The 17,062-nt window shown below is 35.8% G+C and overlaps 1 protein-coding gene across 4 annotated transcripts in view; it reads right to left on the bottom strand.

The window, feature by feature from the left end:
* The window catches only part of LOC109416489 (heterogeneous nuclear ribonucleoprotein K), a 65,331-nt gene that overhangs the window by 18,523 nt on the left and 29,746 nt on the right, over nucleotides 1-17,062 (bottom strand). For 2 of the 4 annotated variants that reach the window (XM_019690563.3, XM_062851966.1), the window contains 6 exons: nucleotides 14,305-14,375; nucleotides 9,360-9,498; nucleotides 9,212-9,268; nucleotides 8,007-8,050; nucleotides 1,276-1,348; nucleotides 529-627 (listed from right to left, as the gene is read on the bottom strand). In XM_019690563.3, coding sequence (XP_019546108.1) covers nucleotides 529-627; nucleotides 1,276-1,348; nucleotides 8,007-8,050; nucleotides 9,212-9,268; nucleotides 9,360-9,498; nucleotides 14,305-14,327 — 435 coding nt within the window. In that variant the 5' untranslated portion in view covers nucleotides 14,328-14,375. Of the gene's footprint in view, nucleotides 1-528; nucleotides 628-1,275; nucleotides 1,349-8,006; nucleotides 8,051-9,211; nucleotides 9,269-9,359; nucleotides 9,499-14,304; nucleotides 14,376-17,062 lie in introns of those variants that run through there. The other 2 variants (XM_019690564.3, XM_029873063.2) reach the window with 1 other exon arrangement.

Here is a 17,062-nt window from a genome sequence, read left to right on the forward strand (position 1 = left end):
AGAATTATTCATCATCTCACCATACCGATATTTATCTCATTACTATAAATCTAGTACTACACCAAACGTGCCCCTTTTGTATCGTTTATTTTATCGCGCATTTGTAATGTTTTATATAATTCGTAATGGAGAATAATTGTAGGGTTTTATTTCATTGGTAATATGGCGTCCACATGTGTGCGGTGTAAAATTCATGCTTTTCCCCCCGTATGATCGGCGTTTAGTCAAACAAAGTAGGTATTACTTGATCACATTGTTCTTCAGGTTACTCGAGAGATAGCATACGAATGTTAGGCATTTGACCCATCACGCCACTGGATTCTATACGAAATGGGGCAAAACGACAACGAAAAATCATTTTGTGCGATCAGAAAAATAAATCAATTGAATATTTGTTTTGTGTAATGTCCCCAAAATATCAGTTATTTCTTCATGCATTCTACTTTTCCCGGTTGTTTCGGAACAAAATATCACACATTTGTTGATCAATGCTTTTCAATTTTGCAATAATAAAAAGGCAGCACTTACGTCTTTCAGCTCTTTAATCTTGGTGCCGCCTCGACCGATGACGCATCCTGCAAGACTCTGATGAACCAGGATTCTCAGTTCACACTCGTTTTCTCCAGCCTGTCGACAAAATAAAAGAAAAAAAACGCACACATTCATTGTGATTTGTAGATTTTATCATTTATTTATCAGTTATGGGATGTTTTTGGAAGATATTTTAATTCGAGCTTGATAGCTTTTGAATACTTTCAAAAGGGAAGATAAAAAGCCACCATTCACTTAAGATAATTTACGTGTGCAATGATAATGGAGATTTATATTAAATTACTGTAAAACAACTAACAAAGAAATATGCTCGCTTAAAAACAATCCAATGAGCAAGGTACAAATAATAGGAAGCAGACTACTTTCCTAGGCCTCTAGGCGCTAGTGGTGCTGCCTTGTCGCACGCTACCCGTTTATCGTGAAAAGTCATGAAAAAATCATGGAAATGAAACAGAACAAGCGCGGGGAGAGACGGGCGTAACAAAAGCACATGTGTACAGACATTCAGTCGCCATCAGCGCCATGCACTTTATGAAAATTTCAACTGGTAATTACGAGACACGCGATATCAATAGATGACGCTTTACTCCCATCAATTTGGCGCTGTTTATATAGGTACCGTTGGTGGATTATTGAACATGGGAAATGTATTTACATTCATGAGTTGGTCGACGAATGCCCAAAAACATGCACCACAGCACAACTTTATAAGTAAACACCTACCTTATCCAGATGTTTCATGACGTCCTTAACCACCTTGGTAATTGTTTCCATGTCGCCACCGATGGTGAGCACACTGTAAAAATACAACCAACACTTCCATTAATGATATAACAATAAACTATACTGGGTTACTTCTACGCGATAATTGTTTTTCATTGCGTTAACGAATTTAATTTTCTTCATTTTCCAAAAAAAAATGACAACCCTCTAGTTTATTTTAAATTATGGGATTAGTTTGTTCCAGTTCTGACTTGCATCAGCAGCACATTGGAGATATTCAACCAGCAACGGTATGGCGATAGAGAGAAAACAAACTTGGCTTGAGTTCAAAATAGTCATTAACTGTGAAACACTGTGTCGGGCAACTATGCCTTTAGGATATTATTCCATATCTTGCTTTTGCAATGCAACGAATTCTTTCGCTCGCAAATTTATCACTAAAATAATATTGTTTAGCAAAAATGCAATTAAACAAAAAAATAGGCTTATATCAGGAACAGACTTGTGGTATTCGCAAAATGGTAAAAGTTGTTAAGAAAATCGTTTCAATATCAATGATATCTTGTATGAAGACAAAAAATAGTACAAAATCAATTTTCAGATAAGAGTACCATGATACGAATATCACACAGCCTGTCCATGATATTATTATCTACAGCAGACTATTTACCTACTGCATTAAAATATTGCTCTCAATTATTAAAACATATGAGAATCGATGATAAAAGAAATTATTCAAAATTGAATATTTTTTTATAAATTTAATGTTTTTTTTGTACTTACTACCGTCAGTGTACCAGTTTCTACTCATCTAAATAAGACCGATTTACCAATATAACAAGACTTATCGAATAGCTTAATATGTAATGTTTTTTTTTTTGTTACAAGGAAGTTCGAAGATTTTATGACATTATGTACTCCGAAACAAGATATAGCCCCGAATGGATTACTATCGCGAAAGGCCACTACATGCATCCCATTATCCTGACACAATCTAAACCTTCTACACGCTTTCTTCTTCTTCTTCTATGTGGCTCTACGTTCCCACTGCAACTTGGCCTGCCTTATCTTCAACTTAAGTTACCAGTACACAGCGTCAAATATTTGACAAAAAAAAAAAAACAATGCTCAAACATCTTGTTCGACCCGATCAAATTGGCATTAGTGTCAAACAGATGTTTGATTTTCAGTTCATTCCTTGTTAAACATTAGACCCTGTTCTTTGAACACTTCCACAGTTATTAATTGAAGGTTTTTTTTGCCTGCCATTGCATGAATTTGTATATTGTGAGGCAAGGACAATGATACACTATGCCCAGGGAAGCCGAGAAAAATTCTAGACTCGAACGAGAATCGAACCCGCTGTCTCCGGATTCGCGATCCGAAGCCTTATCTACAAGACTAAGTGGAGACCCACGCTTGCATTAAAACTAAATCTACTTTCTTATGAAACTGGATTCCTAACGTTAAAAAGCATAGCCGTCAGTAAATGAAATTGGTTAAAGTCCACATAAGCACGATGCTGCTCGTATTGAAAGTCTTTTGTAGCTGTTTGTAAATACACTACTTATGGGTAATTCTCGCTGAGACCGGCCCACTATTTACACCTTGTCTTCAAAAATGTTTAAGGTGCCGATTTTCTGAAAGCCCTCGCCTAAAATGTAAGAAAAATGCATTTGGTTACTCAAATTGATGGACCCTCCGTTAGTTAGAGCCACAGCATTTTTTGCAGACCCCTCGATTTTTGTCAAATGGTGGCTCATTTAAACCGTTATTACTCACAAGTTTCTCCAACAACCACCTCAAAACGAATTGTTGTCGAAAAGAGGAAAGATAGAGCTACTATTTACAATAATAAAAAGTTGGGTCGGCCATATTGATTTTGGCCGCCATCTTGGATTTTTATACCAAAACATTTTTTTCACCATGAGGGCAACCACCGATTTTCAAAATTTATGCATCAATTGAAAGCTGGGACATTTATACATAACATATCAAAAAATTAGAGATGTCTTTTTCTTCTTTCAAAAGTTATCTGCAGTTTTGTAAATTAAGCCACGTTTTCTCCATACATTTCCATGCGCACCGGCAAAGACATACAACAGCATCCGAGTTTACGCCTGCATGTATACACAAAGGTGCGTGCCGCAAAATTTGGCCAAATCGGAGGTTCGTTTCCGTTTTTGCCTGTTTATCAATGATGCGGGCATTGTTTTTATAACTTTTTTAGTGTTTTGAAAAGCTTAAACTTTCAGCTTTCCATTAGTGGGTTCAGAATTTTAATTCGTGTTCGTAAACACTGCGAAATAACGCTGCATTTATGTAAACGGGCCCAGTGCGCAAAAGTGGCATAATTTACGAAACGGCAGATAACTTTTGAAAGAAGAAAAAGACATCTCTAATTTTTTGATATGTTTTGTATAAATGTCCCAGCTTTCAATTGATGTAAAAATTTTGAAAATCGGTGGTTGCCATCATGGTGAAAAAAATGTTTTGGTATAAAAATCCAAGATGGCGGCCAAAATCAATATGGCCGACCCAACTTTTTATTATTGTAAATAGTAACTCTATCTTTCCTCTTTTCAACAACAATTCGTTTTGAGGTGGTTGTTGGAGAAACTTTTGAGTAATTACGGTTTAAATGAGCCACCATTTGACAAAAATCGAGGGGTCTGCAAAAATGGCTGTGGCTCTAACTAACGGGGGGTCCATCAATTTGAATAACCAAATGCATTTTTCTTACTTTTTAGGCGAGGGCTTTCAGAAAATCAGCACCTTAAACATTTTTGAAGACAAGGTGTAAATAGTGGGCCGGTCTCAGCGAGAATTACCCTTATACTTAATGACTTCTTTCTTTTTTTAATCAGTGCTTTAATTTTGGCTTATATTGATGCAAGTTTGATCTGCATTATTCTCGCCATCATTTTCTTTAGCGATTTTCACGATTTTGTGTTCATCTTGAAAATGGAAGCTCTCGGAAAAAAATATTACTGGTGGATTTCCAGTTAACCTTGGCTTTGGGTCGCTAATATGTGGATGGCGGGTTCGATTCTTTTTCCGGTTGGGGATTTGTTTTGACTTTCTGGACATAGTGTACCATTGTGCTTTGCAACATAATATACCCAGTCAACACACGATCGTATATGATGTTGGATAGGATGCAAAAGTGGAGGCGATATACGCACACTTTACTCGCGGTTAAATGGAAGCAGGTACGCATATGGCCTCCACTTTAGCATCCTATTCATCATCTTATAGGACTTTGTGTTAGCTGGGTAAGAATTCATGTAATGGCAGGTAACTGTTTAACTGCTCGAATAACACCAAGTTGTAGAGAGGTAGGCTAAGTTCAAGTAGAAACATATGTAGAGCTAAATAGCAAAGGAAGAAAACGCACTATAATAAAGTGTAGTGTACAAAAACCAGAAAAACAAAAAAAAAGTTTTAATGCGTAAGCGTAAAATGGAACACATAAAATAAAACAATATCAGATGGGACCTATTCTGCCGTCGGACGCATAAATGTCACATGTTACATTTCGAATTTTTTGAGGTTTTTATGCCAAAAGTCATATTTTGAAAAAAGAGACGACCCAGCCCCAGGCTGAAAGTCTCTATAATAAAGACAAAAAAATATATTTTGAAAAGAATTTTTGAAATATTTTGTCAACATCTGAATTTAAACATGTTTTGCTAAATGCTCGTGGGGTGGCCAGACTTTGTTACGAGATAACAACCATCGTGTTGTCTTCCGAAGGTTTCCAGTGAATTTAGCTTACCCTGCTACAACAAACCATCAGGTAGACCATAGCTTCCCAACCTTCGTTTCACGACCCCCCAACCGCTTGCAGGCATGCTTCGATTGTTTTACGAAAAGCGCAGTGACGACAGACTGGGGAGTCGCGAGAGCCGAGGTTGGGAACCGTGGAGGTAGACCATCCCGTTTAGGTATGACTGCTGCCATAGGCAATCCTTGCGCTGATGGTGGGTACACAATCATCATCATCATCATCATCATCTGAATTTAAACATGTTTTGCACTCTTTTCCCTAAAATAGCCAAACGTACCTAACTAGTATTTTTATTCTGTGTATTAATATCTCATAAAATGAATTTGAATTATTTTCTCAGTTGAAAGGTAAACCAAATCTCGGAAGTTTAAATGTGAATTGTATATAGGTCTGGGACCATTTGGGCAGGAGCACCTATTTTGGACACTTGCTGCTATAACTCAATCAATTTCGAACCGATTGACTTGAATTTATGCATATGGCCAGATACTGTGAGTATCTGATCGTGTCTCAAAAATCAAGTCAATCGGTTCAAAAATGACTGAGTTATAGCAGCAAGTACCCAAAATAGGTGCTCCTGCCCAAATGGTCCCAGATCATATATCAAAATTGAATTCTGAAAAATAAATTAAATTGAAAATTGAAATTGCGTTGAAGTCAATCAAGATTTGATTTGAATCATTTAATGCGAAAATAGTCAAAGTTTATTTGGAAACTTCAAATGTGTTTTTGTCGGTTTTTTTTCTATTGTAACATGTGACATTTATGCGTCCGAGGGCAGAAATTGTTATTGTCGAAGACTATGAAGAAGAGTGTGTTTATGCAAGTATGATTTTTACAATTATGATCGGTGATTGGGGCATGAGCGGAAACTAGTAGCAGGTAATGATATTGGTGTTTATGCAATGAATCCATTTTGCATTGTATGTCAAAACCATATTAGAAGATTGATTTATCAACTATCCAGTGTATTCATAAACAATACTATTGAATAACTAGTGAAAATGATTATAATCAGTCATCTAAAACTTTCCATGGAATCATTCGGCATTATTATTCGCTTTGCGTGCTAATACATACCGCTTTCGTTCCAAAACTGGGCTATCACGGCAGTCTAGTTAGTATGCGCCGTTAGCTAACTGGGCTGAACTTTCATCGCCAAAGACTATTGTTATATTGCGTTTTGTTTATCTATTTGTAAACATAACCATATATTTTCCTATATTTATAGCAGAGAAAATAGGTAGAAGAGTGAAGAGTGAATAGCCGTTTTTGCGGCCACACTTTTTTTGATTTGATTTCATCACTCGGATGTTGGCCACTGACGGAAACAGATTAATTCACAAATCGAGAGTTGTGTCTTTCTCATATACTGCATTAGAAAACAATTTATGCTGTTGATTTATTAACAAAGGAATAATCTAAAGTGTATCCAGAAATAGAATAATTTTTATCAATTTAAGGAGTCATATTTACAGTGATATCCTTGATATTAAGAAATTTTAATGAAAAAAATGTTTGTAATGATTGCAGTACTTATCTTTAATTATACAGCAATCGTCAAAGTTTTGTTGATTTTGTTCGAGAGGATACCAGCCGGTTTGATAAGGTATTTTTGGCTTCGCACTCTTCGCTTCTCTACTTATTTTCTCTGATTTATATATACTTTGGCAGCACAATTGGGTTCTTTAGGGGTATCCAGATTATTCCATAATCGGAATCTCCGTCCAAAAAATTAGTCGAAATCCAAAATTTCATCATTTTTGATGCCCAGGAACTATTTTTAAATGCCTTTAAAGTTTGTATGGGGAATTTTTTTTTGTTCGGGATAAACTGTCATTTTATCGATTGAACTGTCATTCTATCCGCAAAAAAAAAAACTGTTTTGTTTATTGAACCATCAAAACAAAGGTATTGGAATGAAATCACGTTATACTCAGAAAAATGAGCTCTTTTTATTAGGATATAGAAAATAGCAATATTTTGTTCACTAAACAACCCAATTATCGAGCGCCCAATTAAAGAGTGGATGTTGTATTCTGACATGCTCTATATTGGACGAGTAAGCCTTATAAGTTAACAAAGGCGAAATATTGTGCTTATGGCTACTTGACCTGGTGTATTTACCCCAAAAAGGTTCTGAATGTGAGTTCGTAATTCTGCTATTATCAACGCATAAGGTTCTGAATGTGAGTTCTTAATTTTAGAAATAAGAAAGCTCACGGAAGAATGATCGTTAACACGACCAAAACGACAACATCCTAAGTTATCATAATTTGCATTTTTCAATATCGCGACATTAAAATTAGTTATTAATTTGCTCTCAAACTTTGTTATATTATGTTTCCAATTGTTTCTTTTCGATCATATTGTTTCATCACAATTATACAGCTCCAAATTAGAAAGCTTTTCAGATGCTATTAGGATGCACATTTAGTTTCCAGTTTTGTTAACAGTATTAAAAAGTTAAATCTATTTGAACAAATGAAATTATACTTAAGTCTAATACATATTGCAAACACAAGTTCGTTAAACCATAACCCCGCTGGCGAAGCATGACAAAACAAATAAATTGATGATTAATAATTGCATGAGTTTTTCTTTCAATTTGCGAGACCAAACTGAAAGACGTTTATCGTTTTGTAATCTTAGATGAAAAGTGAGCATTTTAACAGAGACAGAGAGTTTAACTATTAGTAGGTAGACGGCTTCACTAAGGCGCATACAATAGTAACGAGTACACACGAGGACAGTAACGCAGTAAAGAATAAAGTATTTCTTCTCAAAATATGGGACACCGTCTACGATAAATTGGTTACATAATTGCGTGTGGATGTACTGAGAGTAAGTAACACTTACAGTCGAAGGACTTATTTACTAGAAGACGCTTAAGATTCGGTTGTATAGTAAAGGATTAAATTAATGAAATAAAGGTGTTTACCGTTCGGGGCCTGTACTGTCGCCTACATTCACTTGAGCTTGGTACTGCTCATGGGATCGAGTGGTTCGACGATGTTTGGAGTGTCGATGTGGTTGGGCATCATGGGAGGATTGTATTGCCAGAAACGACGATTGAGCCAGGGTGGAGTCGATATTGTCCGGAGCGGGTCAGGGTCACGCACATAGATACATACGGGTTATAGTTCATCGATGGTACGTGGTTTGGTAGTGGGATTTTCAAAGCACGTGTTTCATTGGAGTTTGGTCGAGATGCATCCAAGGAGAAATCGATAGATAATACAGTGTACGTTTGCAAAAATCACAAACAATGATTATAACCAGATAGTTCACGGTAGCACAGCAAGATAGGAGCGTTTTCGTAGATTGGGATCGAACGCAAGTGCAGGTATTTTAGATTGTGTATGGATTATTAGTTTTTTCCCCGGTTGACCAATTCGATGTGGGAGTTTTAATCCGAGTTCCAAGCAGGTGGACGAAATCAGTTGCAGGAATCAAATTCAGATTGAATCAAGATTTGGTGTGTGGAGATTTCGTTGGTCAGCGGCATTATATATGTCAGAAAGGTTGGAGTTTACCCGAGAGATGGTTGTCATTATCGACCGATATTTCAGGATCAGCGCATAGAGATTGGACCAGACCCGCAAATCGTAGAAATGGTGTTTATTATTTGGATTGACAGTGGCAACGGGTCAGTTCGAATAGTTTGGTGGTTCGTAGTGCAGACGGAGGTGAGTTGATTGCATCATTTGCAACATTTATCAACCGAGACAGGGAAAAGAAGAAAAAACATACGTTAAGTTTCTGTAGACAATGGAGATATGCTTGGTTGTACGTAGAATGTAGGTATCTTTTTTAAATTTAATTTAATTCCGGATAAAAACTAAACTTTGGCGTGTCGTGGGTACATGAACATCAGACTCTATCAAAAATACCGGAGAGGGAGGGATATTTCATCAACAACTTAGTATTGTTTGTATTTGCAAAGATACATAGATGAAATTAAGACAACGAAAGGAACACGACTCAGTAAGAATATGAATTGACGATTTAATAAAACTAACATTATGAAAGTGTACTGCAATTGTTATAGAATTCAGGATTAATACAAGACTTCTAAAGCGTATTAAATTAAATTTAAAAACAAAAAATAAATATGGTGTACACTTAATGAGCTAGGAAGCATACCTCTGTACGTAGCTTTTGGATATTATGTCCAGCTTTTCCAATAATAGCTCCAGCCATCTTAAATTAATAAAAATGAAATGATTAGTTATAAAATAATTATGAAACACGGGCTGATGAAACATTGTTAAACAAAAAACTTAAGCCGTACCTTACTAGGAATCAAAAGGCGAACTTCCTCTTCGTCTTTTCGGGAGCGTTTGTTGACGGATTTTTGGTCGGATGTGTCATCGTCGTCATGATGCTGATCATCATCCTGGTGGTCTTCGTTTTCCCGTTTCATTATGAATCTGAAAAATGAGAGAAAATATATAATTACTACTTGTCCCCGGCAAACTTTGTTTTCCCTACCGTGTTTTTTACGTTTCAAGTCTAAGTCTCCCTGTTCAGAACATATGGTATTTGGGGCAAGATGGGTCAGGGGGCAAGATGGGTCAGTACCGTTTTCAACCGTACTATTTATTTTTTGAATCTTTCTATAATTTTCCCAGATGAACGGCGTGCATACACAAAAAAGTGATATATTGTTTTTAAAATTCTTTACGTTCCTTACGCAGAAAAAAAAAATAAAATATTTTTTCGTTATACTCCTTATGCTATACATTCCATATAACTACGTCACGGTGTGCCAAAAACCGTTATTAACAACTAAAAATGTCCACCCAAGTGGTACCCGGCATTCGAAAGATATGCTGTTCTAGTTTCTCCTCTGAAAATTTGAAAATCTTTCATCGAGGGAAACTAAAGTTTTTGTGATTTGAAGATTTTGAGCCATTTCTCTAGGATTTTCTTATATGAGTAAATATGGACGCACGGTGTGCCTAATACCACTATTAACAAACAAAAATGTACTACAAACTCACGCCCGGCGTTCGAAAGATATACTATTCTAGCATCCTCCTGCGAAAATTTGAAAATGTTTTATCGAGGGAAACCAAAGTTTTTACTGTAGGAAGATTTCCCTATATTTTCATAGAATCAACTCATATATGGGGATATGCGGTGTTCTTCATATATTAAACAAATTATAATACTGCTAAACAAAATTGAAAAAAAAATCGTATTATGAGATGAGAAAAAAAAGAACAAGGCCTTGGAACCCTAGAAGTGTCATAGTGAAAGAACTTTCGAAAAAATATTGGATTTCTCAGTTAGAGCCCGAAGTTTGAATTGAGAACATGAGGTGTTCAACTGATATACGCATTAGAGTTTCTAGGGTCCCAAACCCCTATTATTATTTTTCTCATCCCATGACGCGAACTAGTGTTGAACGGCGTCATGAGTTTCACAAATTCCAAAAGTACAATAAATATTCAAGCAACTTCTTTGAAAATTTGGCAACATTTTGTTTTATCTGTATTAACAAGATTTTTAGCAATAGTCTAGTATCTCGGGACCCACGCTTTACTTCCCTTCCGAAGAAAGAACTCAAATTTTGTGAGATTGTCGGGAGTGGGATTCGATCCCAGGTCTTCGGCGTGATAGTCAAGTGTTCTAACAATCACACCAGGTCCGCTCCACATTTGGCAACATTTCATTGAGAGGAATGTCAATTACCGTCGTTTAATATTTCTTAGTTCTACCTGCTACTCGAATACAAATAAAAATGTGGCACGCCGTGAGCGTTGATTACATAAACTTTCTAAGTGTTTGGCACCGAATTTTTTTTTTGTTTTTAAGCACACTTTATATATTTTGGTATCTTGTCGGTGAATTTGATAACGTTTCATGGTGAAACGAGAGTTAAACTGAAATAATAGCCCAATGTTTTGGTATTCCTAGGAAGCTTTGTCAATCGTTGGTATAATGTTAAAGATATTGAAGCTTTTAAAGTAAACCTAAATGCTAATCGTTTTACTACCCAGCTTTTAAACGACATGTTACTAACGTGTCTTCCGTGAATTTAGAAATTTTACATTAACGATCATCAGTAACAACAATTTTAAGCTTTCAATTTCAATTTCATTGGAGATATGCAAACTACCGCTTTATCTATAAACACGTTAAAAACACTTACTGAGTTTTGTAATAGTATCGCAAAATATGTGATGTATAATCAAAGTTTTAGATGAGTTACAAAACATATATACATTGCTTGGAATGATTAACATGAGAAATTGAAATAATATTCTATAAAGTTACTACATTTTCATTACACTTTATCAAGATATGATATGATATTTTCAAACCACTGTAATTTGCGAGCGTTTCAATGAAATGTTGTCAAATTTTCAAAGAAGTTGTTTGAATGTTGTATCTTTGGAATGGTGTTTGTGAAACTTATTAATATGTATTTGTTTATGATTTGAAGAGCCAATGAAACATCCTATGACAATATTACCATATATGAGCTTATTCTATGAAAATAGAGGAAAATCTTCAAACAGTAAAAACTTTGGTTTCCCTCGATAAAACATTTTCAAATTTTCGGAGGAGATACTAGAATAGTATATCTTTCGAATTCCGGGTGTGAGTTTGGAGTACATTTTTATTTTTTAATAGTGGTATCAGGCCCACCGTGCGTGCATATTTACTCAGGGTTCATTCAAATATTACGTAACGCAAAATTTGATAATTTCAGACCCCCCTACGTGGGGGAGGTAACAGCTTTTGTATGCGAAAATTTGAAATTTTATATGAAGCGTAACACAGTGCTAGACCCCCTCCCTCCCCCCGTTGCGTTACGTAATATTTGAACGAGCCCTCATATAAGAAAATCCTATAGAAATGGCTCAAAATCTTCAAGTCACAAAAACTTCAGTTTCCCTCGATGAAACATTTTCAAATTTTCAGAGGAGATACTAGAATAGTATATCCTTCGAATGCCGGGTACCACTTGGGTGGACATTTTTATTTGTTAATAACGGTTTTTGGCACACCGTGTACGTGTAATGTGTAGACGGGGCAAGATGGGTCACCCTAATTTTTCTGTATGTTTGCATAGTTTTTAAAAATGTTTTATTTTTGATAGAAAGGCTATTATGTGACCTACATTATCGAAGCGACTAGAGCGCTGAAAATTTGTGAACAGATTTTTAATATTTTTCTACAAAAAATATAAGTTTTCAAAGTTTTTTATGGCTACCTGAATAAAAATATTCTATTTCTGAGAATAATCTACCGATATGTTTCAACACTTCATTCATGTAATCTGTACGTATGTGAAGCTTAGATGTATAGAGAAAAAATAGAAGATCTAGTATTTTTTGTTGGAGAAAAATCGAATTTCTGATAACTGACCCATCTTGCCCCCGTAGAAATGAGGTGGGGCAAGATGGGTCATGTTTTGACAATTGTTTGTCAAGAAGCAGGTTTCAAACTGTATGACCTTTCTATACCCTTATATCATAGCTGACTAGTGTATCTGGAAGTCGTGATAGAAAACAGAGAAATGCTATTTATATTCAGAATGTTATAGGAATCCATTTCTTAGGTGACCCATCCTGCCCCCACTTACCATATAAAAACCCGATTTCTGGAAATTTTTAATTTCTCATTGTCTTTTGCCTCATAACAGAACAAAACAGAGACGACTTAAATTGGACATTCCGTTTGCGAGTTTATATATCTATGAAATGGGATACCATACGTTTGATTGTTGTTTTCGATAACTTATTGTCACTATTCTAGAAACTGTTCTAAGGAACTGTGTGACAGCATCTTTGTCAAGACTGAACCTGTTTATTGTTTTTTTTTTCACCTCTGGACAGATTAGGTTATTTTCCAACGTTAACACATTGAATCTGAGCAGTTCTAATCATAATTTTGCATTTTCTTCCCATGCCCCACCCGTAAGTCAGCCTTTATTCAGTGGTCCATGAACCTATCAATCAACACACACCGAAACTGTATGTAGTTGTAATGAGCAATGCGATTCACGTAACTAACTTTTCGAAAAATGCATGAAATATTCTCAAATTTTCTCTGTAAGTTGATCAACTAGTTTTGTAACAGTGATCTAAATTTGGAAAAGATCGGGTTATTCTGTACGAAGTTATAGAGATTCTAGAAAAGGATTTAATTATTATATAGCCAACTTTGAGCTGTAAATCTCCGGATTGAATGAACCGAATGCAATGGAATTTTGACCATTTATGACTTACACAATGAGCATTGAAAAACGTTTGACGTAACTCCAAATTTGGATCACTGTTACAAAACTAGTTGATTAACTTACAGTGAAAATTTGAGAATATTTTATGCATTTTTCGAAAAGTTACAGCTAGTTGAACATTTTTTGAAAAGCAAAAGTTTTGCCTGTCCCGATCATTTTGTCTATCTACTGTAGGTAGATAGCACGAGTCGTTCGTTGCTGGAAAAAATCGAGTATTGCAACGAGTTGCATACATTTTTTTGTCATTACGAGAAATGAGGGTTAAATGAGATGGGTCACCTAAGGATGGATCATCATAACTTTGTAAATACAGATCGTTTTGGTTTCTATTCACCTTCTACTCTTCAATACATTAGTTAGCTATTTAAAAGTTGATAAAAAATAATAAAATACAAAACAAGATTTTGAACAATCAGGTTTAGAAAAAGACCGATTTTGGGCCTTGAAAAAAGTGCGGGATAAAATGGGTCACCTTTCAAATAGTTCAGATATTCCTAACGAAAAAACGGCAATATGTACGATTTTTTCCGTATTAATATATGCTTTATATTCATACTAAATATACAAGAGCTACTAGTAAAACTATCATTCATTAATATGGAAAATAAATAAGCGAGGCAAACTGTTAGAAAGAGAGGGAAGATAGGAAAAATTACACGTCGTCCCGTGCGGCCTTAAAATGCTCCAAAAATACGCTCAAAAATGAAGGTAATCCATCTTACCCCGCGGTCGTTTATATGGAGATTATATGGGATGTATCGCATAAGAAAAATGGCTAAAACTCATTTTATTTTTAGTTTCCAATAAGAATATTTTTTCAATACATTCCCTTAACTTTTGTGTATTCATGCTGGTCCTCTAACAAAATTATCAGCTTAATCACATCATAAGTATTGCGCTCGAAAATGGCACTGACCCATCTTGCTCCGCCCTACCCTAATGGCAAAAACGCGTTTTTTAATAAAAAAAATAAACATGTTACCTATTCAGTTGGCAGCCACACATCACATACGATGGATGTGCTTCTTGGTCTCTCGTTTTCGATCGACACTTCTGAAAAATGTACGCCACGGTGCGGTGGGCGGAAAACACATTAATGATTAATTTTAGTGTGCTCCCAATTCGTCCTGAAGTTGGGAAATCGCAAGTTTTATTTTTTTTTTGAGACAGAAATTATTCATCAATACGCAGGTCCCGTAACGTGGGTAGATCACCTAAGAACGGTGCGTTACGGCTTAAGATCTACCACATCAAGTTTCAATCTTGCTATTTTCCTGTATGGATTAAAAATTAATGAGTTTTTTTTTGTAACGTTTGAGTCTTATTTTTATGTTTCAACTTTTACTGCGAATGTTTTTATTATTTATTTATTTTCTCCTCTTCAGATTTGTGGTTGTCAAACCAATCAATGTTGCCTCAATCCTTCGACTTTTTCATTATCTTCAACATCGAAATGTAGATGTGTATGTTATTTATATTTTTATTTTTGTGTATATACTAATATACTTTCTTTGGGGTCGTACACAAATTACGTCACGTCCTTAGGGGGGAGGGGGGGTTTTGCACGACGTGACGACCCTTACAAAAAATATTGAGGTCCCATACAAAATGTGTGACATAGGGGGGAGGGGGGGTTGAAAAAGGTCTATTTTTGCGTGACATAATTTGTGTATCACCCCTTTCAGGAATATCACAGTAAGTTCATTTGTCAGATCTACAAAATTTAAAATCATTTATCAAATGTCAACTGCGCTCTAGACTGTCGAATAGAGCTCTTCAAAACAACCCCATTCTACTAACTCAAATTCCTTTTCCTTAACCCTCTCTTTCCCATGGTAGCACAGGTAATCTACTACTTTGCACTGTTCATACAAATACAGGATAAGTTAGATCATTCCCATTTTTTCGTCAGATGTTTGTATATGTTTGATGAACTATTATGCCAGATTTGGTCAAAAATTCTCTGCTCGTTTTTGTTTTAGAGTTAAATGAACAGTGCAAAGTAGTGGATCACCTGTGCTACCATGGGTAAGAGAGGGTTAACGTATATGGGGATAGTTTGGATACCCTGTACCTTCTCAAGTAGACGTTGAACGAACATACCTACCCTTTCCTAGTGATTGTAAGGACGTGGCCAAGTATACAATGTGATGCTTGTTTCGACTAATTCCAATACTTAGGATGCTATTACACTCTTTGCCCAGACGCCAAATATTTGACCACTTTTGACAGATACATTTTGGCAGGTGGTTTGGCTCTGTTTGTCCCTATTCGTTTTTCGAGAGTGACAAATATTTTTGTTTGCCAAGTACACCTTGGTCAAAATTTAACTGTCAAAAGTGGTCAAATATTTGGCATTGGTCAAAGAGTGTCATACCAGCTTTAGAAAAATGCGATAATCCCAAACATTACATTAGCGACACTACGTGTTAGATTTTTCAAAACATATAAAGCTGAGCATTGTATAGCCACCCACGAGGTGTACAATCGCCTATGCTTTCATTTATCAGTACGCAGGTGTCTGGAGCATACAGTTGTCCCGCATTCGCAATTGTATACCAATGAATAATTCTCGTTGAGACCGGCCCACTTTTTACATCTTATATCTTCAAAAATGTTTTAGGTGGCGATATTCTGAAAGTCCTCGCTAAAAAAGTAAGGAAAATGCATTTGACTACTCAAATTGATGAATGATAACGGGGGGTTAGTTAGAGCCAGAACAATTTTTGCAGACCCCTCGATTTTGGTCAAATGGTGGCTCATTTAAACCGTTGTAACTCGAAAGTTTCGCCAAAAACCACCTCAAAACGAAATGTTGTTGAAAAGAGGAAAGATAGAGCTAATATTTAAAATTATAAAAAGTTGGGTCGGCCATATTGATTTTGGCCGCCATCTTGGATTTCTATACCAAATTTTTTTTTCACCATGATGGCAATCACCAAGTTTCAAAATTTTGCATCAAATGAAACCTGAGACATAACATATAAAAAAATGGAGATGTCTTTTTTTCCTTTCAAAAGTTATCCGAAGTTTTGTAAATCATGCCACTTTTGCGCACTGGGCCCGGCATTACGTACAGCTTCAACAGCATGATTACTTGGGTAGGCTTTTATTTTTTTACGTATTCACTTATAGCGTGTGATACAAAGCGTGAGCTGTTCAAATGTACCGAAAATGCACTTCCTCATGTGTGTTACTGTTATGGTCTTCTTGTTTCCTTACCCCGCATTAAAACTATGCTGCTGTGTTGAAAGATAGGCTGTTAGCTTCAGCCCTACGCTTGAGTCACAGTTTTGTTGGCTACGAAAACATTGCTTTGTTGGGATAGGGATGCCAATTCTTTGGGGAACTGGGTGAAATCACAGTGATTTTTCAATTGCTAATATTCAATAATGAAAACACTATTCAATACTTCTGTAGTCAATGTTACTAAGCTGTATTTCAAAATACTGTTAAGCACCTTTTTTGACACAATACGTACGTCATTTTAATGAATTTCTAAATGATTCAAATTATGAATACAATTTTACTAGTTCGTACTAGTATTATGATTTCTTACCCTACTAAATGCCCGTGCATAGGGTCTTGTACCAATTGGGCAGGTGTACCTATTTTGTGCACTTGTCGCTATAACTAAGTCAATTTCAAACTGATTGACTTGAAATTTTGTATAGAGTTAGGCACGTACAGTATCTAACTCTGTACAGGAATTCAAATCAATCGGATTGAAATTGACTTAG

Source organism: Aedes albopictus, chromosome 2 (genome assembly GCF_035046485.1).
Source record: "Aedes albopictus strain Foshan chromosome 2, AalbF5, whole genome shotgun sequence".
NCBI lineage: Eukaryota > Metazoa > Arthropoda > Insecta > Diptera > Culicidae > Aedes > Aedes albopictus.